This window comes from Talpa occidentalis, unplaced genomic scaffold (genome assembly GCF_014898055.3).
Source record: "Talpa occidentalis isolate TD23 unplaced genomic scaffold, MPIMG_talOcc4v2.1, whole genome shotgun sequence".
NCBI lineage: Eukaryota > Metazoa > Chordata > Mammalia > Eulipotyphla > Talpidae > Talpa > Talpa occidentalis.
Genome location: NW_026555331.1, coordinates 146,460,406 through 146,483,234, shown reverse-complemented (window position 1 = coordinate 146,483,234; position 22,829 = coordinate 146,460,406). Strand labels below are relative to the sequence as shown.

The following is a 22,829-nucleotide window of genomic DNA, read 5'->3' as shown; positions in this document are numbered from 1 at the left end:
TTTTTTTTTTTTTTTTTTTTTAAATAGAGGCATGTTTTATTTATTTATTTATTTGTTTGTTTATACATGCACTGGGTACAGTCAGAAGCGCGGGAGGGTGAGAGAATTCACCAGAGCCAGAGCAGGGAGCAGAGCAGGCAGAAGGACCGAAGTACACTGCTGAGGGGAGCAGCGGGCGGCAGGAGAGGTCTGCGCGCCATGTGGGATCCTCCTCCGGTGGCCGGGGAGCAGCCGGGGATCGAACCGGCGCCGCAGAGGCTGCGGGCAGCTTCGCAACCCAGCGCTCAACTGCTGCGCCACCGGGGAAGCCCTCATGATGTTTTAATTCCTGGCATCCTCTTGGCCTTCTGGCCTTCTCTCCCATGTGACAGGTTGCTCTCTGGCTTCAGCTGGGCTGTAACCTGGGGTTTCCCTTGGCCATTCTCCCAGGTCCCATGAACTATAGCAGGAAGTACTTAAGCGGCTCAGCACCAGGTCATCCTTCCTTGAATTGTACTGGTAATTCCTGTCTATGACCTGGTCCCTGTAATTAGCTCATTCCTTTGATACAGCCGAGACCATGTAGGCCTTGTACCTGCTTTGTTTTTGCCAGGCTCCTCGCCCAGGGCCAGGCGCCCAACCTAACTCCAGTCCACTGAGCTGCTCACAGATTTCCTGGCTGCCAGTGGGCACTGCTGATTCTTGAATTTACTGGCTCTTGGATTCCACATTATTTTGTCATCTTCAACCTATACAGGGGGGAGACAGACTGTGAAAATCATACAAACCTGGGGTCAAGTCTCACCTGTTCTTCTGCATAAACTTAGGCAGGTGAAGTTTTATCTTACACATTAGAGAAGTCCAAGATAGGACCTCCCTGGTGGCACAAGGGGTTACGTCTCAGCACAATGAAGCTATCGGCAGCCACTGCAGCCCGAGTTCGATCTCCAGCCAAGGAGCTGACCCACATGGCCCAGCAGACCTCTCTTATCTCGCCCGCTGCTCCCCTCAGCAGTGTATTTCAGTTAATCTGCCAGTTCTGCTCCCTACTCTGTTTCTGGTGAGTCCTCTCACCCTCCACACCTCTGGCCTATACCCCAGTTCTTGTATGCATAAGTAGCTAGACCTTTAAAAAAAGAAGAAAAGTCCAAGATCATAATGTTATGCTCACGAATTCTGTTGTAGGAATTCAATGAGAGAATGTCTACGGGGCATCGAGGATAGTTCCTGCACCTAAACACTAGTTCTAGCTCCATCATCTACCCCATTGTTTCTCATCTCCCTGCCAAAAACTTTAAAAAAAAATTTTATTTTGTTGAGGTAACACTGTATGTGTTCGGAGTCAAAGGCTTCTACCTCTTCGGGTATATGTCACCAGCCACTCCCACACCACAGCATCCACAGTCTTCCATTGGGTCCTTTCCACCTATTGCTCACCAGCAGCCCCCTACACCCACGCTTTAACCTTCATTTTACTGATAGATTTCTAGAGTTGGCCATTGGTTTGGTTTGGACTGACCCTTTGTTTTGTTTCTCTATATTCCACATATAAGTGAAACCACGTGCTATTTGTCTTTCTCCTTGTGACTTACTTTGGTTAGTATGATCCCCTTCAGCTCCATCCATGTTGTTGTCACAAATAGCAAGAGTTCATCTTTTTTATGGCTGAGTAGTACTCCATCAAGTATGTATACCACATCTTCTTAATCCACTCATCTGTCCTCAGGCACTTAGGTGGTTCTTAACTTCTGCCAACAACTCTCTTGCATTGTCACCTGGTTTTACCATTTCCCCCTGGACACACCAGCCCTTCATGAGTCTTAACCTGGGTCTGTCTCCCCAACAGTGTGACCCTCTGCCTGGCCCATGTACTTGATACATTCCTTTGACCGAAAGAAGTTAACTCTAGTTTCAAATAGAGAACCTGTTTAGTTTTCCCAATCTTGCTATAAATAAGTAGGTCGAGACAATACTTAGTCCCACCTGCCATCTATCTTGACAAAGTATCTTCAAAGATGTCTTCTGATAAGAGATGAAAATAAAATACATGTTGAGCAATTTTGCTTCATCATCTGTCAATATTATACCATCTGCCCCAAGCATTATGCCCACACCTTCCTTGTTCTTTTTCTCACTCTAAATATAGATTAAAGCATTCTTTTTGTTGTCCTTAGCTTATTTTGGCAAGGCCCCACTCACTGTGCCTTTAATCTTCCTCACACCTTTTATACAAGCCTGTACTGAAATTCTCTGTTTGTTCCTAATTGAATGTCCCTTTCTCCAAGTCCTCTCAAAATCTTGGCTTTTCAGGACTCCCTGTATACCTCGTGATTAACCCCTTCACTCACTATTTTTACTGCTGTCAATTTTAAGTTTATTAAAAGGAGGGACCACTTGTACATTTCTTTCATTTTTTTCCCCCATGGTATCCGGCATAATGCCTTCTATATAAACAGATCTCTGTAAAATCTTATTATCCAAACTTAACTTTGTTACTACACACTATGGTAATTCTTTTAGCGTACTTGCTAAAAGCGTCTTTAAAGCTATTCTTTCTCAAATTCATGGGGATACCAACTTCTTTCCCATGTCTGGCCCTGAATATTAAGACTGATTGTGCATTCCTTACTATTTTTAAATCCTTATGCAAAAGATATTTGGGACTTGTAAAATCTGTCTCCTAAATTATGAGCAAAGATATTCAGTCTTATTTGACACCTTTTATGCAATTAACAAAATTAAAACTTCAAACCCTTTGGGTTAATGTTAATTTCTTAATTAGGACCTGGAAAGAAATACATCTGTGAGGCAATACAATTAAAAGACAGGGAAATATAAATATATATGTGGGAGTAAAACTTTTTAATTTTGCTTTGAAAGTGAAATTTTAATATTTCATAAATACGTATGGCAGAAGTCCTTTAGGACTAAGCAGTCCCTAATCAACCCCAGTCTGGTTTAGCTGACCCTCCTGCCTGCTGCCACAGCTGTCTGTTTTTTCTCCAAGACACTTAGCATATTATGTTACTTGGTTATCTCTTTTATGGACAGAGCCCACTGAGGACAGGAGAGGTATCTTTTATCCCAGTGTCTGAGCAACTATCATATGTATGTCATAGACATTCAATAATGACTAATGAATGGATGTATGTATGTTTTACTTTACTTTTAAATGTAGCTTACCCTCAGATTAATAAATCACACACACACGCACACACACACACTTTCCTAGACGTAATCATTATTAATAAGATGTGTGTTGCTCGCTCCACCAAAAACATCTTCCTGAACAACATCAAAATACCGTAGAACTCAGAATGAGAAACCATGATCTAGTGCCCTGATAACTGGTTTTTAGTAACTGGGTTGGTATTTGAAATATGGAGACTTTGTAAGTAATGTCCTCAATAGTGTTTTGTTTTTTTTTTTTTAAGATTATTTATTTATATAAGCACTGGGTACAGTCAGAAGCGCGGGAGGGTGAGAGAATTCACCAGAGCCAGAGCGGGGAGCAGAGCAGGCAGAAGGACAGAAGTATACTGCTGAGGGGAGCAGTGGGCGGCAGGAGAGGTCTGGTCTGCGCGCCATGTGGGACCCTCGGCAGGTGGCCGGGGATTGAACCTGCGCTGCAGAGGCTACGGGCAGCTTCGCAGCCCAGCACTCAACCGCTGAGCCACCGGGGAGGCCCCTCAATAGTGTTTTGATAAACCAAAGTGATATATACATTCAAACCATTTGTGAGTTTGGGATAGCTTTAAATGCCAGGCCCTGAAAGATTTTATTTTTTTTAGGACACTTTTAAGTTTACAGAAAAATCAAGAAGATAGTTCAGGGTTCCCATGTGCATGTACCAAATCCCTCCTATTATTAACAACTTGCATTTATCTACTACATCTGTTACGGTTAATGAACCACTATTGATCTGATCATTAACTCAAGTCCATGGTTTATTAAGATTTCCTTCATTTTAACCCAAGGTCTTTTTTCTTTTCCAGAATCCCATCCAGGATACCACATGACCTTTCAGTGTCTTAGCTTCTTAGGCTCCTCTTGTCTGTGATGGTTTCTCAGTCTTTCTTTGTTTTTCCTCACCTTGGCACTTTCTTTTTTTTTTTTTTAAGATTTATTTTATTTATGCATACAAGAGCTGGGGGGTGTAGGCCAGAGGTGTGGCGGGGGTGAGAGCATTCACCAGAGACAGAGTGGGGAGCAGAACAGGTGGATTGATTGAAATACACTGCTGAGGAGGTCTGCTGTGCCATGTGGGTCAGCTCCCTGGCTGGGGATGGAGCTCAAGCTGAAGAGGCTGCTGATAATGTCATAGTGCTGGCACTTAACCCCTTGCACCACCGGGGAGGCCCACCTTGGCACTTTCGAGGTGTGCTGGTTAGGTACTTTGTAGATGCCCCTTTATTGGAATTTGTCTGATGTTTTTCCTATGGTTAGACAGGGGCAACTTTTATAAGGAGACACAACCTAGCAGTGTTATCAGCTTTTCTCCGTGCCCACACTGTCTACACACCCATCACTGACAACTCTGTAGATAAGGGACAGAGGGGTGGGGCACAGAGCTAAGAGCTCTCAGGGACTCTCTGGATTTGTATATATTTCACTTTAAAAAGTGCCCCTCCCTATTCCTGTTGAGAGGGACCAAATGTTACCTCCTATTTCATAATCTACTGGGGTTGTAAAGCTTAGCAAAATAATGGTCCTGTACACTTTGTTCTCTGGAAGACAGGTGTGACTCTAGAAGGTATAATAAGAAATTACACTAGAGAGATATTCAGAATAGGAAATCATTAACTACACAAATATCATTTAACTTCTGAACAGACTTGAGAAAAAGGCTGTATTCTTAGACTTAGCATGAAATTTTTCAAAAATAAACTGAAAGGTTAGTACAATGAACACATTCACATCTTTACCTAGTTTAGCAGCAGTATTGCATTTGCTTTGTTCATCTCCCCATCATTCCTCTTTGTGTGTGTGTGTGTGTGTGTGTGTGTGTGTGTATTTGTTTGTTTGTTTTTGTTTGGCTGACTCTTTCCAAGAAAGAGGGGATATGATACTGTTTCCTCTCTAAACACTGAGCCCAGGTCCTTCCTAGTGATGCAAGGTGTTAAGGCACAGCACTATGAAGCTCTCTGCTGCCACTGCAGCACAAGTTCGATCCCCGGCCAGGGAGCTACCCACATGGCACAGCAGACCTCTCCTGTCTCACTCACTGCTCCCTTCAGCAGTGTATTTCAGTGGATCTGCCTGTTCTCTTCCCCACTCTGTTTCTGAATCCTCTCATCCCCCACACCTCTGGCCCGCACCCCAGTTCTGGGGGGCTGGGGGAAATCCTAAAGTCAAGCTGGCAACAAGGTCACCGCATTATGTGTGTTGAGACCTGTCTTTGCCCATGAGACTGTGCTGTTCTTCCCCCTAGCACCAATGATGCACCCCCTCTTCAAAATCTACTCTCCCTGGGCAGTGTTTGCCAGCCAGATACTAGCCTCTCCCACCGATCTTGGTGAGATTAAACTGTTTGTCTTTTGCTACAACTTTAGGCAGGCTGCTCCCTGCTTACTCTGGTTAATCTGATAAAGAGGCTGTGATAAGGATTGAGGCGCATAATGCTCTTACATGAGCAAAGTACTATCTTTTAACACATCAGTGGTTCATTGTAGCATTCCTAAAATATGCTTGTTCTGTGTGATATTAGTGGTATTGGAAAAAACAAACAAAAAACCCAACAATGTAAGAGGCCAAGCGAGAGTATCGATGACACAGACACCAGATTGCTTTTTATTTTTCTTCTGGCAGAAGTCATTCCATGTAGTCTGGGCCAAACTTACTTGACTCTAGAAACCCTGCGGTCCCCAGAAAAGTTCTTAGCATTGCCCAGAAATTGCCGTCAGTGCCCTTACACCATATATACTTGTCCTGGAGTCTTCTGAGAATAGAGATATTTACCTCACCCTACCATTAAGTGGTGACTCTATAAGGGGGGATTTTATTCACCCTGGTAGGCAGATGAAGAAAATCACTTGGGATTGGTAATTTCTTACAGGATCCCCAAATTGCATTACATAAGAAAAATGGTCTATAATCTCGATCAAAGAGACATCAGAGCAACTGCTAAATATTTTACTATTTTTGGTTTAATTATTTTCAAATGACTCATGTTTTTCCTGCCAAATTGTATAGACTTTTAGAAACAGGCCCCTTGAGTTTCTGAACGTATAAGAAGAAAAGTAAAATGTTCCTTGGGGGACAAGTATAGGTACTGAAAACAATATGCAAACTAACTGCTATGCTTGTAACAGAGGACTGGGAAGGAGAATTTTGAACAGCTTTTTGAAGAAAAAGGAAGGCGTGGGAACATCACGGAAGAGAATAGTAGACGTGTTCATGGAGATGAACAAGCATTGATAGTAGCAGGAAGCACGATTAGTTAGAACAGTCATTCTTTTTCAGAGGAATAGGGGTTTATGGACAAGTGGAATGTTTAAAAGAAACAACTTAGAATTAATATGCTTAGAGTTAATATGAGCAGCTTAGAGTTAGGAGAGTTAAGAAACATCTACTTCAGGGACTGGAGAACCCAAAAAGGAGAGTCATTGCAAACCTATGCTGACATGTTGCAGGATGTCTTTGAGATATTTTCTTTCTGAAATTCTCTCCCCCTTTGTTTTTGGGACACCTATCTCCTAGTCTTCTTCCCTAATTTTCTTGGTGCTGATGATCCTCTATTATTAACAAACAAGTAAAGTAATTATTCATAGTTCTAGCTAACAACTACATGGGTTACTATGTACTGAGAATTGTGACTAGCATTTTCTTATCTCCTTTAATGCACTAAACTTTGTCAAGTAGATATTCTTATCATCTTCATGAAAATGAGAAAACTGGCCTTGGTGGTGCAAGAGGTTAAGCACAGCACTGTGAAGCTGTCTGCAGCCTCTGCAGCACAAGTGCAATCCTAGGCCAGAAAGAGAGCAACCCACATGGCACAGCAGACCTCTCCTGTCTCGCCTGCTGCTCCCCTCAGCAGTGTATTTCAGTCATTCTGCCTGTTCTGGTCCCCACTCTGTCTCTGGTGAATCCTCTCATTTCCAGCACCCCCCACCCAGACCTCTGGCCTGTACCCCGGTTCTTGTATGCATAAATAAATAAATCTTTTAAAAAAAAAAAGAAAAAGAAAATGAGAAAATTAAAACCTGGTAGTGGGTAAGTTGTCACAGAGATAGTAGACTGTGGAATCCAAGTACATATTCTTGATCACTGTCCATGGAGCTTACCACTAAAATTTTGGCATTAGTCAGAGTTCTGGTCTTCATCCCTTTCTTCTCCGGGTCAAATTATTGCATTTACATCTTTAAGTTTTCCTTACAGATTTGTACGCTTGATGGTGTAGCTATCCTTCCAGCTTTCTTGATGGGCCTTTAAAACTATTGAATTTCCAAAGTAGAGACTCAACTCAATGAACCAAATATTGATACTGGTTTTCTTCTCATTGGGTCCCATCAGATGGTACATAATTTCAATTTGTTTCATTTCTAGTGGCCCTTGGTCACTTAAGATGCTGTCTGCCAGACTTCTCCCCTGAAAATTGACTCTAATTCCCTTTGTAATTAACAAGACTTTTTTTTTTTGGGGGGGGTTGATATTTTGAAACTATGTACATATTCTAATCTGTTTGAAACTTTCAATTTATATATTTTACATTATTGTCATTTTTAGAATACATTATTTGTCATTTTTATTACTGTCATATTAAAGTTCAGTTTGTTCCAGATCTGGCCAATGGGAGACAAGCTGGCCTATGGTCTTTTGATATGCACTCTTATTCTTGGAGCACGTCCTTATTTTCTGGTATAGTTAGAGACTCCAGGCTCATCTCCTACTTCTCTTCTCCAGTCCTGGAATTAGTCATTTTGCCAAGAAGAAAAATGAAGAGGTGAATCGTATTTAGAAGTCAAGCTCTGGGCTAGATGTATTCTCTGTGTTGTTGTGTCACTACTCCCAGATCCTCTCAGTGGACAGAGCATGTGTGTACTTACACACCTGCACCTATATTTATATATATATATAAAAAACCCCACCAATATCTTCATTACCAGTTCACCACCAAAAGGTTCATCCTAGTTTTATTCCCATTATTTATTTATTTATTTTTTTTTTATTTATTTATTTATTCATTTGTTTGTTTTTTTGTTTTGTTTATACATGCACTGGGTACAGTCAGAAGCGCGGGAGGGTGAGAGAATTCACCAGAGCCAGAGCGGGGAGCAGAGCAGGCAGAAGGACCGAAGTACAGTGCTGAGGGGAGCAGCGGGCGGCAGGAGAGGTCTGCGCGCCATGTGGGACCCTCCTCCGGTGGCCGGGGAGCAGCCGGGGATCGAACCGGCGCTGCAGAGGCTGCTGGCAGCTTCGCAACCCAGCGCTCAACCGCTGCGCCACCGGGGAGGCCCTATTCCCATTATTTATAATCCACTTCTTCAACAGTGAGAAACCAGGCTCTTGCTTTATTTTTTCAACTGGCTCCCATTAGAAAATATGTATTTATTTATTGATAAATGTTCTTGTACATGCCAATCCCCCATCACTGCTGCTGCCCGGCTGCCCTCTTCACTCTGTGGTGCTGACATCTGAAAGCCAGGTGCCCCCCACCCCCACCCCAGCAGGGGGAGAACACCCCATCCCAGGCTGCTGCCCTGTGTGGATGCCCCTCTCACCCTGACTGTCTCCCCTTCCCTGACACACTGTTGCGCGTGGCACCCCCCGCCCCCATTCTCTACAATGTACTTTTAAAAATACATACTCTCTCATGCTGGTTATAAAACCTCTGAGCAGTTAAGGAAGGTATTAGCCACAAGTTTTCTTTAAACAGATCCTCAAGATCTAGTTCAGGAGAAATGGAGCGATTTGCCCGCCACTGGATGGCTGAGAGAAAGCCGGCTCTGGATGGAGAACGCTTTCCGCTCCACCAATCCACCAGGACTCCGAACACACGCCAAGGTCACAGTAACTTTTCTTTATTCTCCAGGAGAAATGTTTCCAACTGATTCACTTTGTGGTCTCCTATGATTGCCAGGTGTTTCTTTTCCTGACAAGCATGTGCTCGGCCCATGTTTGGTAGGAAAAAGGCTGGCTACAGAAGCAAGAAGTTTAAACTTTATTTCCAGCACAGCTCTCTGACACTTCAGGGGAACGACTCGCTTTCCTCAACGATAGAAGGTTAGCAATGAACAGCGATCATCGGCCTGGGGCTGGATGAGAAAAACCCGGAACGAAAATTACGCAGGGAGCTAGAACCCAGTGATCGCAATGCCTGCAAAATTCAGCTACGAATATCTGAATCAATAATCCTTAATCCGCAGAGACAGGATGCCGAGGCAGTCTCTCTAACCATTATTTGTTAGCTGTTTTAATGCTTCCGTTACCAGGCTCATCCTTCATTCAAAAATATGTATTGTTATGTGCCAAGTCCGGCCAACCCGGTTTTTGTAGCATCCCTTTTCCTAGTCGTCGCCCCCCTGTAGGATATTCTCTCTTTCCCAAAGTTGGACTCGCAAGCCCCCGCGCCTGAGCCGTGCGATGACAAGAGCGCGAGGCTGCTCCCGGCCTCCCCCAGCCTCCCCCGCCGCGGGCCGGTGCCCCGGGGCTCCCAGACATTCGTGACCTCCTGGGACAGCCTCTCCACCCCGCGGTGGCTCCGCCGCGCTCTCCTTTCCCAGCTGGTGGCTGGGGGTGCGGCTGGGACGTTCCCGAAGTTTGCATGACCCCCCCCCTCCCGGGCAGGGCGCTGCGGGCCGGGACAGCCGCGCCTCCGACCCGCGGGGGTGGCGCGCGCGGAGCCGGGGCTCGATTCAGCCGCGCCGGGGGCGGCCCTGGCGGGGCTCTAAGTCCCGAGTCCCGGCCTCCGCGCCCCGCCGCCGCCGCCGCCGGCGCCGCGCTCCGCAGCGCAGCAACGTCCGGGCCGCCTCGGCGCTCGCTCCTCGGAGCCGAGCGCCCCCCGCGCCCCGCCGCGCCGCCCGCGCGTCCTCAGGGACCCCGCTCGCGCGCCCCGCAGCCGCCCCCCCACCCCGGCCCCGGCCCCGGCCCCGGCCCCGGCCCGGCCGACGCGAGGGACGCGGGGCGCGCGCGCCGGCGGCGGCGGCGGCTGACGTGCGCGAGACGCACGGCCCCGCGCCGAGCGCCGGAAGGACGCGCCCCGGCTCGCGCGTCGGGCGCGCGCCGCCTGCCCCCGCCCCGCCCGCCCCCCGCGGCCTCGCGCGCGCGCACTGGGGCGCTTCGCCGCCGCCGCCGTCGCCGCCGCCGGGGCTGCTGCTCCGGCTGCTGCGGGAGGCGGCGCTGGCTGGCGGCGGCGCGGCTCCAGGCGGCGAGCGGGGCCGCGAGCGGGCGGGCGGCGAGCGAGCGTGTGTGTTTAAAGATGGCCGGAGCGGCGGCGGCGGTGGCCGCGGGGGCAGCGGCGGGCGCCGCCGCGGCCGCCGGGTCGGTGGCGGCGCCGGGCCGGGCCTCGGCGCCCCCGCCGCCCCCGCCGGTGTACTGCGTGTGCCGGCAGCCGTACGACGTGAGCCGCTTCATGATCGAGTGCGACGTCTGCAAGGACTGGTTCCACGGCAGGTAAGGCGCCGCGGCCCCCGCCGCCCGCCCGCCCGCGCCCCCGCCCGCCCCCGCCCGCCCGGCCGGGGCCCCGCGCAGCCCGGCCCGGAGGGGCGCGCGGCGGCGGCTCGCGGCGGCGGCGGGGCCGGCGCTCCCGGCCGGCGAAGAGTCGCCACAACACCCGGGAACAAAGGGGGCGGCCGGGAAGTTGGCCGGGGACGGGGGACGCGGCGGGAGCAGCGCGGCCCGGCCCGCCGCCCCGGGTCGCGTCCGCCCCGCCCGCCCGCCCGCCGCGGGCTCCGGCTCCGGCTGCGGCTGCGGCTCCGGCTGGGACTCGCCGCCGCCGCCGCTGCCAGCCCCCCTCGGGGCGCCCGCCCGCCGCGGCCCGGGGCTCCCGGACGCCCGCCCCCGCCGGCCGTCGCGCCCCCTCGCCCGCGTCCTCAAACTTCCCGGGCGCGGGGCGCGGCGGAGTAAACAGAGCAACAGATGAGGCGCTCGGGGGGTCCGGGGATGCCGGGGGGAAGTTCGGGGCCCGGGCTCCCGGGCGGGGCGCTCGGGGGGGCCCGCCGCGCCCCCCCCCGCGGGGGCGGCGGACGGAGTGGGCGGCGGGCCGGGGCGGGGACCCCCGCGCGCCCCCGGCCCGCGCCGCCCCCGCGCCGCCGCCGCGCAAACTTTACAAAGAGTGAGGTGCCGGGTCCCCCCCGGGGCCGGCGCCCCCCGGCCGGCGCGGGGCTCTCGCGGGCGCCGGCGAACTTGGCCGGCCCGGGGGGACCGTGGGTCGGGCCCGGCCGCCGCCGGCCGCTCGGGTTTGACGTTTGCGAGCGCCGGGGCCGCCCCCGCCGCCAGGCCGCCGACTCGTGTGTTTTGTAATCAAAGTGTGAGGCTAATAAAGGGCGGCGCCACAGCCTCTTGACTCCGGCGTGGGAGGGATTCGCAGGCATTTAAACAAAGAAACTAGTTGGGGTTGGGCTCCCAAAGTCCTTATTTGGGCGCTGCGGCCCGGCCTGCGGTCACCTTTGGGTGCCGCAGGTTCCCGAGCGCCGGCCGGGGTGGCGTCGGGGCGCGGGGCGCTCCCGGGCGGGAGCTGATCTGGGGACTGGGATGGTGGGACGTGGCCTTTGATTGACAGCAGGACATTTAAATGCAGCCTCCGCTCCCCCTCCCCAATTTTACAGAAACGCTGCCCGACCAGGCCAGATGTCTTCGTCTCCCTCTGCTGGCCCTGGGAGAGAAAGCCTTTGACTTGACAGCCTTCTCGCGGCGCGGCGCGGCGGGCTGGGGAGAGTTAGTTTGACTTCGCTTTCAGTCTGCAAGTGCAGCTCGTTCCACTCAGTCAATTTTCAGGTTGGCCAGTTCGGACGGCAGCCCAGAGCGCAGGACGCACCGCAGTGTGGGGATAAAGGACGGGCAGCCTGCGTCTCCGATAATCCCGAACAGCTTGGTCTATGCTTGGGGAATAGTGTTACAGCCTCGCTACGTGTAATTAAGAATAAATTATCCAGCGTTCTTTTTTTTTTTTTTAACTCGCCAACCGAGGTTTTCCTGGAGGTAGATGATAGGTAAAATTAAAGTTTGGAGATACCAAGTCTTGCCGATTCTATTTCTGCATCCGTTGGAGCCCCTAACTACCCTATCAAGGCAGTCAGAATAGATGACCCAGAAATTTAGGTTACATATCGAATAAAACCAGAATTCCGCGTGGTTGTGTAGGTACTTGTTTTTTTATAAAACTGTTTTAGTTGGCTAAGAGTTTGCCCCATGGTGCAGTGTGCAGATTTGGTTAATTTTAGACTAGAATGTTATTTATCTTAATTTAGGTAACTTCACACTATAAGCATGACAAGCTGCCTGTAGTTTATAGAGGAGTTCGTAATTCCTTTCAGTATACAGTTGTAAACAGGAGAGGTTGAAAGGAAGCTAGGAGGGCGAGTGTCAGGAGGCCTCAGTAAGTTATGCTCTGCTTTTGTCACATAAGTTTCTGTGACTTCTCATCTGTAGCTGTCTCTGAAATACGATTATTTTGAACCTGGGGTTATTTTTGGCTAGTCGTTCTTGGGAATTTAATGGGATTCAGATGTCAAAAGTTAGAAAATGTGATAATGCCCGGCCATGCAAAAGCCGTATTTTATTAGCAAGTTTAATTCTTAGTGAAAGATTGCTAATTTGGGGTCTCTGTGTTTTCACAGGAAAACAATATTTCCTCTAATGTAATCAATATTTCCCCTAATGTTTATTGGCCCATGAAGTGAGTGAGTGGTTTTTTTGAGCACAGCGATATTTTGCTTATGTAATACTTAAACGTCATTTGCTTATGTGAGAACAGGCCCCTCAAGTACTAAGGTCTGTGTCTTTAATCCCCAAGCTCAGCTTGCCAGGGGTGGCCCATCTGTAGAGTACGAAGAGGGAGCAGGGGTGTGTGCGCAAAGAACTGCCTTTACCTGATCATTTTATTTTTTCAAGTCGAAGAATTCTTTAAAGTTAAGGATTCAGTGAATTTCAGTATAAATATGGGTTTACTCTGCCTGGAAATCTGAAAAGCTTTTGTCCTAATTTATCCCGACAGGTTAGAAGGCCTTTCCTTCCCTGATACTTTTCATCCAAGTTTGACGGCCTGGTAGAAGCAGCTTCCTCCCCTTTGAGGCTGCTGAACCGTGGCGCCTTGGATGGTCGGGAACTCCCAGCCTCAGTCTGCCTGAGCTTTTGGTTCCCGCAGTGAGAGGGAAAGAACGCTGCCAGGGCACCGTGTATAATTGGTGCCCTAGGGGAAGTGAGCTGAGGCTTTAACAGGATTTGCCTGGGAAGGTTCCTTCCAACCCAGAGCCGAGTTCTTCCTTCCTCGCTCAGTCAGTGCTGTTCTTGGAAGTGAGACAATAGAGATCTTTCCTGATAGTGCCCACCTGTAATCCCCAGTACGCTCATCTTATCCTAAGCATCCTGCACTGATGCCCTCATTCAGTGGTATTATAGTGTCTTTTGTCTCTCCGTTGGAATGTAAACAGCTCTGTTTATCAGTCTTTTTAATCGCCTATTCTTTGATTGACAAAAGCAAAATATCATAGAAAAATAAAAAGTACAGAAAACATGAATATACTATGCAAGTACTCATATCTTACAGTGATATTTGGACATTTTACTACTTTAGCCTTTTAAGGTATAAGTTTATTTTAAAAACAAAGTTGGAAATTGTTTTATGTATTAGTTACCTAACCTCTTTCATTCATGTATGCTTTTCCCTATATCTTCAATGTGCTTTTGAAAATATTTTCAGTGAGTGCATCATGTTTAATTTCACTGAAGTACAATACATTTTAAAATCATTTGCCTTGTTTACTGCTTTTTCTTGTATTTTGGAATGGTTGACATTCCTCTAAATGAGTTAAAACATGTAGGACTCACAACTTTAGAAGGATGGTATCGGTACCCAGTGTGTAAGTACTCCAGAAGACATTTCCTTGAAGTAGAAGTATTAGTCATGGGTGCAGATATTTTTAGGCTTCTTGTGCCTACTGCCAGATTGCCCTCCAGAAAGGTTATTGCAGTTTATGCTGCCACCAGCAGCGCCCACTTTCTAGTTCTCTGTATCGCACCAATCTCAGGTATTATTGCCCCTTCCCTAGCCCAGCCAAGCAAAAATTTTGCCAGTCTGTAGCTGTAGTTATGTGAATATTTGCACCGAAATACATACCCAACACTGTTCATGGTTGCATTATTCATATTATCCCCAAATTGGAACAGCCTGTCAGCAGCAGCAGATAGAAAATGTTGCGGGATGTTTTAAAATGGAATACTACTTGGTGATGAAAGAGCGGCTGCATCAGCATGCATGAGCCATGCGAGTGAATCTCAGAGCAGTGAAGTTGAACAAAAGATCAAATACAGGGGTAAATGGGTCTTAGAAGTCAGACAGGTGTTACCTCTGTGAGGGTATTGATTGAGAGGAAACCCAGCAGCTTCTGAGATCCGGGAACTGTCCCATGTCTTGATGTTAGGTGGTTGTTACAGGAGTGTGTGCAGATGGAAAATTCACTGAGCTGTCTGTGCTCTGATTTCAAAACTTTATTTTAATCTTTGAAGTGTGTTTCAATTATTTAAAAGTTTCAAAAATTAAAAAGTTGCCACTTCAGTGGCTGACAGAAGGTATTTTATAATTGTTTTGTTTTTTGTTCCTGACTTTAATAGGATTGCCTCTTGTATTTTATCACTAAGTATGACGCTGGCTGTGGCCCAGAGTTTGCAGTACACCCGGCACTGTTGTCAGTACTAGGAATATAGCCAGAACGAAACAGAGTCCTTGCCCTCTTACAATTTAAATTGAGCGGGGAAGATAATCAAAAGAATGTTACATGCTATGAAGAAAAATTGTTGGGGGGGAGAGAGAGGGGCCTAGGGGTCTACTTTCGTGTGGTGTGGCTGGACGGCCTTGAGGAGGCGGCGTTTGAACACGGCACATTTTGGGTTTTACTCGGAACAAATGGTGTATTTTGAGTGGAGGAGTAAACGATGTGACAACCTTTAAAAAGTTTTCTCTGGCCGCTGCTTGGGGAATAGACTGGAGGGAGGCCAAGAGGACAGGCAGACCAGTAAGGAGGCCGTTGTGATAACCCAGTGAAAGATGGCTGTAAAGGTTTCAGTCCTTTTTTGTAATTTACAAATGTCATACATTAATTTTTATTCCTGTAAAAGATTATTTTTATAATTGTCATTTTGGGACTAGAAAATTTTTCTCTGGAATAAATAATGCTACTGGGTGGGAGATTCTCAGGTACTTGCTCCAGAGTCCTGGGAACTCAGGCACTTACCGAATGCTGCATAGCAAGTGCTCGGCACTATTCTGATTGTGTCAGATGCAGTCATTACCTCTCCTCACCCCACGGTCACCTTGCTGGGTAAGTGGTAGTACTACCCCCATTTTATAGATGAGGAATTCTGAGGGTTAGAGATGACAGTGACTTTCCTGGGTCACAAAGCTAGAAGGTCCCAGCTCTGATGAGCTGGCTCCGGAGCTCCCCCTGTCGGTCCGTAGGGGTTCCTGGGTCTCTTCTTCCTTACCCGCCTCTGCCCTGGGGGGGACAGAGGTGAGCACCGACAGGGCGGTCCAGAGAGATACTTCCGTAAACATTTTACTTTTGTTTTTGTTCTTTATTAAAATTACTGTCTAAGCATCCGTCTGTTAAAAATGATAGTAACTGCCTTGGGAATAATATTTATAAAATATTTACTTAAGTGTAGTTTAACTCTGATTTCATTCTTGTTAGAATGGATTTCTTTTGGGGTGTATTGTGGTTTTTAAAATTAGGCATAGGAATTATTTTTTAAATGTGTTTTATGGTTCTCCCTGGTGGCACAAGGGATTAAGTCTCAGCACTGTGAAGCTATGGCAAGCCAGTGCAGCATGAGTTCGATCCCCGGCCAGGGAGCTGACCCACATGGCGCAGCAGCCTCTCCTGTCTCTCCTGCTGCTCCCCTCAGCAGCATATTTCAATAGACCCACCCGTTCTGCTTCCCACTTTGTCTCTGGTGAATCCTCTCATCCCTTCTCCCCCACACACCTCTGGCCTATACCCCAGCTCCTGTATGCATAACTAAAATAAATCTTTTCAAAAATGTGTTTTATATGAACTTTCCCGTAATGATGAAGTCTTTCAGTGTTTTAACACAGACTTGAACTCAGGATCTTTTTGCTATAACCAATTTTCATAGAATAGGAGTATTGTCTCCATTTTCCCTTATAGGAGTTTTGTATGTATGTACTCAGTTCTGCTGTTTGAATAACATGTGGTGTGGGAGTCTTGCCGCGGGCTGCTTGGAGGCTCTGACGTACGGATCTTTCATCAAGCTTTTTTTCCCCTTAAGCCATCACTTTGGGACAGATTTCTGCCTAGCGGGTACACATAGCCTATGCTCCCAGTTATGAAATTGAGTTTACTGGTCATGGGAGGGGAAGAATGCCTTTATATTTGATGGGGGGCGGGGGAGAAAGTGGGGAGACCAAGAAGACTAAAACAGGTGTAAAGGAATTTGGTTATAAAGCAGGCTTTGTTGGCCTGAGCAACTTAAACTACAGTAATTGGCACAGCTTTTAACAGTTGGCCAGTGCGGATCTTGCAGCTGGTACCAAGTTTGATTCTTTTTGGAAGTTACATTTTAGTGCTATACTTTTCCGTTAATCACAGTGTGAGTTAATGGTAACTTGTATGAGTTTTTGTATCCATTGTGTGAGCGCTAGTTCCCCCTATTGGAGAAAGACTTTGGGAAATTCAGATCTGGCAGAAGCTTGTTGCTTCTCGACCTTCTCAGTGGGCAGCGCTTGAAAATAAGCTAACCACACACACACACACACAAGTGCACATCTGTATACTTTTTCTTCTGTTCTCATAATGACACCTTTGATTCTAACCCGACACCCCAGGCTTCTCCTTAACCTTCCTTCTTTCCTTGTAATTTTGTTCCAATAGTGAGAAACCCAGCTGTCATTGTCTATAATGTGTTCATCTATTTGTTCGATCCTAGTAGTAGTTCTGGAATTGCTAACCCATACCCTTGTAGCAACCACATTTGCTAACTAGATTACAATATTTGTATATAGTTATTTTTGTGTTTAGCCTTATAGTATCTGTCAAATCACTGTTTTCCAAAGTTATCCCAGCTGAGCTCTTTTCTCCTCTAGTGTGTTGTGTGATTTATTTGTAACACAGTTAAGTTTTTTGTTAGTTTGTGTTAAATTTTGGGTTTTTCGCACATCCTGGTTTCATTATGTTGGTTTATATTTTGGGTATGTGAAACGTTACCATAGTTCTAAGAAGTCAGAGTTGTGTGAAAATGTGTGCTCAGAAGTATCCTGCTCTCTTACCTGTCCTGCACCCACCTCTCTGCCCACCTTCTGGAAGTAGTCATCTCTTTAGTTTAGCTTGTCTGTCTGGAGTTCTGTCTGTTTTTGTTTTCCCCCAAAATGATCAGGTACTTGTTTACTTTCGGATAGCTACTTACTCTATGTAAGGTAGCATATGACAACTACTCTGCTTTTCTTCACTTACCAGTATATACAGGAAATCATTTCATGTCAGCTCATAGAACTTCTTTCTCTTTTAAGCAGCGGAGTAGCACCCTGTAGTGCCAGGAAGGCACGGAGCAGGTTTTCTATGATCCGGGCAGACGGATAAAGGGGGAGTCCTGGAGCCCTTGGTGGCCTTTTCAGGCTTTTAATGATCTTTCTGCACCATGTGTAGTGAGGCCACCAGGTGCAGGGCGGGCAGGGGGTCAGGGGGCGCTGGCAGGCCTCTTAGCCCCCAGTGTATCTTCACTCTTTCCAGGCTTTCCGGCCTTCTCTCCTGGCCTCCCGGCTGGTCTCCACTGCACTCCACGCGTGGTCTTCTGTGTGGAGCCTCTGCTGCGTCCTTCTGTGATGCTGCCCTTGTGTATGCTCAGTCTCTCGGCTCAGCTGTGCCCACTCACGCACCCACACCCCGTACTCCAGGTGCCGCCGTGAGGCGTGGGTGTAAGACCTGAGATGTTGCTCATTGGTGCTAATGGCGGGAGTGTTCCAGGACAGGGAGTGGGGCAGCCCAGACCCCGCAAACCTGCCTGCTCTAAATAGGTTCTGCCATCCGCCGCATTAACACAAAACATGAGACTTTAATAGGAAGGAACTTTAATACAATTAGGAAACAATACAGGAAAGGCAAAGAATCTAGTTTCTAAATGAAGCACCCAAAGTTCCCCGTCCCCTTGTGGGTAAAAGTCCATCCAAATGGGATTGGCCCAGAGCAAGATCCCAAAGCCTGCCCCAAGTTTAAAGCATCTTCCAGTGGGGACCTACAGAAAAGGGTCAGAAACAACCAGACAAGCCCAGAAGGAAAAGAGCAAAATCAGCATCAAGATAAAAGGTGCCATTGTCTCCTCCCCACGGGTCTCACCCACATCTGTGTCACCCAGTCCACGACCCAAAGACAAGGGCAGTTTCTTCACGTGTCTCTAGGCTCCATGCGCCTCCTCCAGGTCTCCTTCTGGCTCTCCATCCTGCTTCCTTCCTTCCTCAGTCTCCTCTGCAGCCTCTTCTCTCCCTGCTCACATCCACCCTCCCTTGGGTGGGGCAGGGAACCTGGAACCTCCCCCTTTCCTGGGGACCACCCTGTTACAGGAGGATGGAAAAAACCTGCTAACTTCCATTTACCCCACACACCCCTCTGTGTGGATGTACCCTGCTTTATGCATCCATTCTCTTGTGTGAGCATTTAGGTTGTTTAGTATATTTTGCAGTTACCAGCAGTGATATAATGAAATAACCTGGTGTATGTTGGTGGGGATGTATCTTCAGGTTAGATTGCTGGGAGTGAAATTACTTGGTCAAAAGGTTGTGTGTGTGTTGTTTTGCTAGTGTTACCGTATTTCCCTCCAGAATGGTGGGATCGGTTGTGTCCCTACCAGCTGCATGAGGGCGCCTTTCCCCACATCCATGCAGGCAGGATATGCCGTTATGTTTTCATTCTTTGCCATCCCATGGGTGAAAAATGGTATTCGTGCTTTAATCTGCATTTGTCTAATGGTAATTATGAGTGTGAACAATTTTTCATGCTTGAGGGTTCATTTTTTTTTTTAACTTTTATAATTTATTCTGGTTCTGTCAGAAACAGTTGGTTTGTCTTTTATCCCTCAACTTTGTGAGCTCTTTACATTCTAAGGGTGAAGTCCTTTGTGGTGTATATAGAGATTTGCTCCCAGTTTGTGTTGTTTTGTGTGTGTGCATTGATTTTTTTTTTTTACTATGCAAAATTTAAAAAATATATATTTATGTGACCGTGTTAATCAATCCTTTATCAACTTCGGATTTGGAGTCACTATTAGAAAGACATTCTTTCCCCCTGAGGTTAAGGAGAATTTTTACCTATGTTTTCTTTTACTACTTGTATAGTCTTTTTTTTTTTTTTACATTTAGAATCTATTTGGCCTTTATTCTTGTACCTGATTTGAAATCAGGATGTAATTTTATTTTTTCTAAATTGCTACCCCGTTTTCCCAGCACCCTTTCTTAAAAAGGCATATTTGCCCTAGTGATTTGACACACCACCTCTACAATATGCTGAAACTCTTACATCCCTGGGTCTGTACCTGACTTTTTATTCTATTCCACTGAGCTGTTTTCCCTTCATGTACCAGCACTACACTGTTAATTATGGGGGCTTTCATAATTTGTTTATTGTCTATAAGGCTATTCCCAACTTGGTGCTTGCTTGTTTTCCTGGCTATTCTTGCAGGTTTACTTTTCCATATGAACTTTAGTAGCAACTTGCTAATTTCATAAAAAAGTTTGTTGATATTTTATTGATATTACATTCAATTTATAAATTAACTTAGAACTGACATTTTCATAATGTTGAGTCATTTTAAGAATAGGATTATCTCCTCAGTTCTACTTTTGTGTCTTTCAAATATCTTTTTTTTTTTTTATAGATTTTATGCCTTTGTAAAGTTATTGATACTTAAATTTTTTTTTACTATTGTTAATGGGATTTTTCTCATCGATTGGATTGCTTGCTAAGTGTTATGTATATGAACACCTGGTTTATATCCTGTTGGAGGTAATTGTATTGTCAGTTAACTAGAGGTTCTTATCATAGGCAAGTGGAGAGAGTTTTACTATTCCTTTACCTATTCTTATGCTTCTAAAAATTTTATCTAGTTGCACAGGCTTACTCCACTGGTGTAATGTTGAAGATTGAAAGAGATAGTGGATTTCTTTGCTTTGTTCCTGATTTTAGTGGAAATGTCTCTAATGTTTCTTCATTAAATAAGATACTAACATTAGGTCTAATTTACCAATTCCATTGAAACTTTTTTTTTTTTGTGGGACCCTTCCGGCGGCTGGGGAACGAACCGGTGCTGCAGAGGCTGCGGGCAGCCTCGCAGCCCAGTGCTCAACCACTGTGCCACCAGGGGAGGCCTAACATTTTTTTTTTTTTTTATCATGAATGGATGTTGAATTTTGTCTTAAGACCTCTACAGCATTATGAAGAAAACTATTGTTTTTTTTCCTTAGATCTATTAATATTCATACAATACATCTTTAACTGTGCTATGAAGAACGGCCTTATGGAAAAATCTTCACCACATGGTTTACTGTTGGATATTTAAGTTGAATTTTGGTGATGCTTTGTACCTAAATTTAAAAATATTCTGTATCTAAATTTAAAAATGCCTGTGATTGATTTTAATATTGAAACAAAATTGACCCAAAAAGATGACATACAGGAAGAAACAAACCCTGAACAAGGAAATGATTATTATAGGACTCTCTAAAGCATTAATGATCCAGGAATTTCTCTAAAGCAGCATTTTCTGATCCCTTTTTTTGTGGTCCCTCAGGGTATAAGGTATTGTGGGAGTGTAACAGGATGGTTCCCAGGAAAGGGGGAAGTTTCAGGGAACCCATTTAGAATAGGCAGGTTTGCGGGGTTTTGGGCTGCCCCTCTCCCTGCCCTATAACAGGAGTACACTTCTTTTAATTCATCCTTTAAAAAGATAGTGATTATTGCGCGCAGACCTCTCCTGCCGCCCGCTGCTCCCCTCAGCAGTGTACTTCAGTCCTTCTGCCTGCTCTGCTCCCCGCTCTGGCTCTGGTGAATTCTCTCACCCTCCCGTGCTTCTGACTGTACCCAGTGCTTGTATAAATAAATAAAAATAAATCTAAAAAAAAAAAAAAGATAGTGATTATTTTCCTTTTAAAATAGTGGTCAGCAAGCATATGCAGGCTGGTTAGTGGATTCATTTACTAGGTTGGCTGAATGTTGCTAGCTACCCTGGTAATCCTGTCTTTGATTTTAGTTTTTTAAGAGAAAATTTCAAATGTACGCAGATGTAGACAGAATAGAATAATATGCTTCCAGGGTAATCATCATTCCAGTTAAGTAGTTATCAGTGCATGACCAACCTTATTTCATCCTCCCCTTCCTTATACTTGATATTATTTTGAAGCAAATTGTCCTCTTTATGAATATTTCAGCATATCTATCTGTATCTCTATAAGGTCTCTTTCAGAAACTACTATACCTTTATCACAACCAAAGATAATTGACAGTTTGTTAATATCAAATACTCAGTGTTCAAATTTCTGATGGTCTTATGAATGTCTTAATTTTAGATGTCTTTTTTACTATTTGAATCAAGACGCAGACACGGTCCATACATTTTAGTTAGTTGAGACGTCTTACCCTCAGTGTGTAGCAGTGGATCTCAACTGGTGGGATTTTGTCCCCTTGGGCATACTTGGCACTGACTGAGGGGTGGTGGTGGAGGTGCACTACTGGCATCTTGGAGTGGAAGTCAGGACTGGCACTCAGCATCCTGCCCCAGCAGCCCCTAGGGGAACGGTCAGGTCAGTTGTACAGCTTTTGGAGCAACCTGAAGTGTACAGATTTCCCTCACGCCTTTTTCCCTTTGCAGTTTACTTGTTGCATAAAGGAGCTGTTTATCCTTTAGATTTCTTCACTTTTTGGATGTTGCTTATTACATCCCTACAGTGACTTTTATCATGTTCCTCTTTTTCCTGTAAACTGGCAGTTGGAGAGACATAAAGTGTCTGGTTTTTGTGTTGTTTGCTGCTGTTGAATAGTGCCAGTCTCCATTCATTCATTTATGGTTGTAAAATGATGCTATTTTAATTAAAATCGCTAGAATACTTCCTCTGAGAGAACATTTTCTTTCATCTCTTCCTTTGGTTAGCTTATGGTACAGTTTTTATAGGAGAGGCAGAATTAAATGCATGATTCTTTCCCTTTATCACTAGTTTTGAAATTTCTTGGCTTGTTGGTATCAGCTAATACCAAAGAGGCCCTGTCTTTTTAACATGGTCCCTTTGACCACATAATCTGTTATTAAAACCAATTGTGAGAAATTTAAGCAAAAAGAAAGATTCAGAAAATGAAAAGTAAGAAACACCTCTTCCTTTCAAAAATCCTCTTTCCTTTGTGATTAATATGCGGAACAGTTTTGAGTTTCCATCCAAAAGGAAGCGGTCCTACTGTTCGCTCACCTGGCCACTCTCGCTGCACTGTGGACGTGCAGTCAGACCTTCCTACTTGCTACTATGAAGGAGTCTTGGGGTATAAGCTATCTGCAGATTAGAGGAATTTCAGTCTTTTTACTTAATTTCATTTGTCTTGGTCTGACTCATATTCTTCTCTTATGTTTTTCCTATTTCAGTTTTTTTTAAAGGCTGATTTTGTGTGCCTGTTTTGAGTCACTTTCCCTTTTTTGGGCCAGCC

General features: G+C 46.1%; 1 protein-coding gene across 1 annotated transcript in view; it reads left to right on the top strand.

Annotated features, from left to right (window-relative positions):
* The first annotated feature begins 10,399 nt into the window (after positions 1 to 10,399).
* The window catches only part of KDM7A (lysine demethylase 7A), a 72,178-nt gene continuing 59,748 nt past the window's right edge, over positions 10,400 to 22,829 (top strand). Inside the window, exon 1 of the mRNA XM_037514383.2 lies at positions 10,400 to 10,593. Within this exon, the coding sequence (XP_037370280.1) occupies positions 10,400 to 10,593 (194 nt within the window). The remainder of the gene's footprint in view (positions 10,594 to 22,829) is intronic.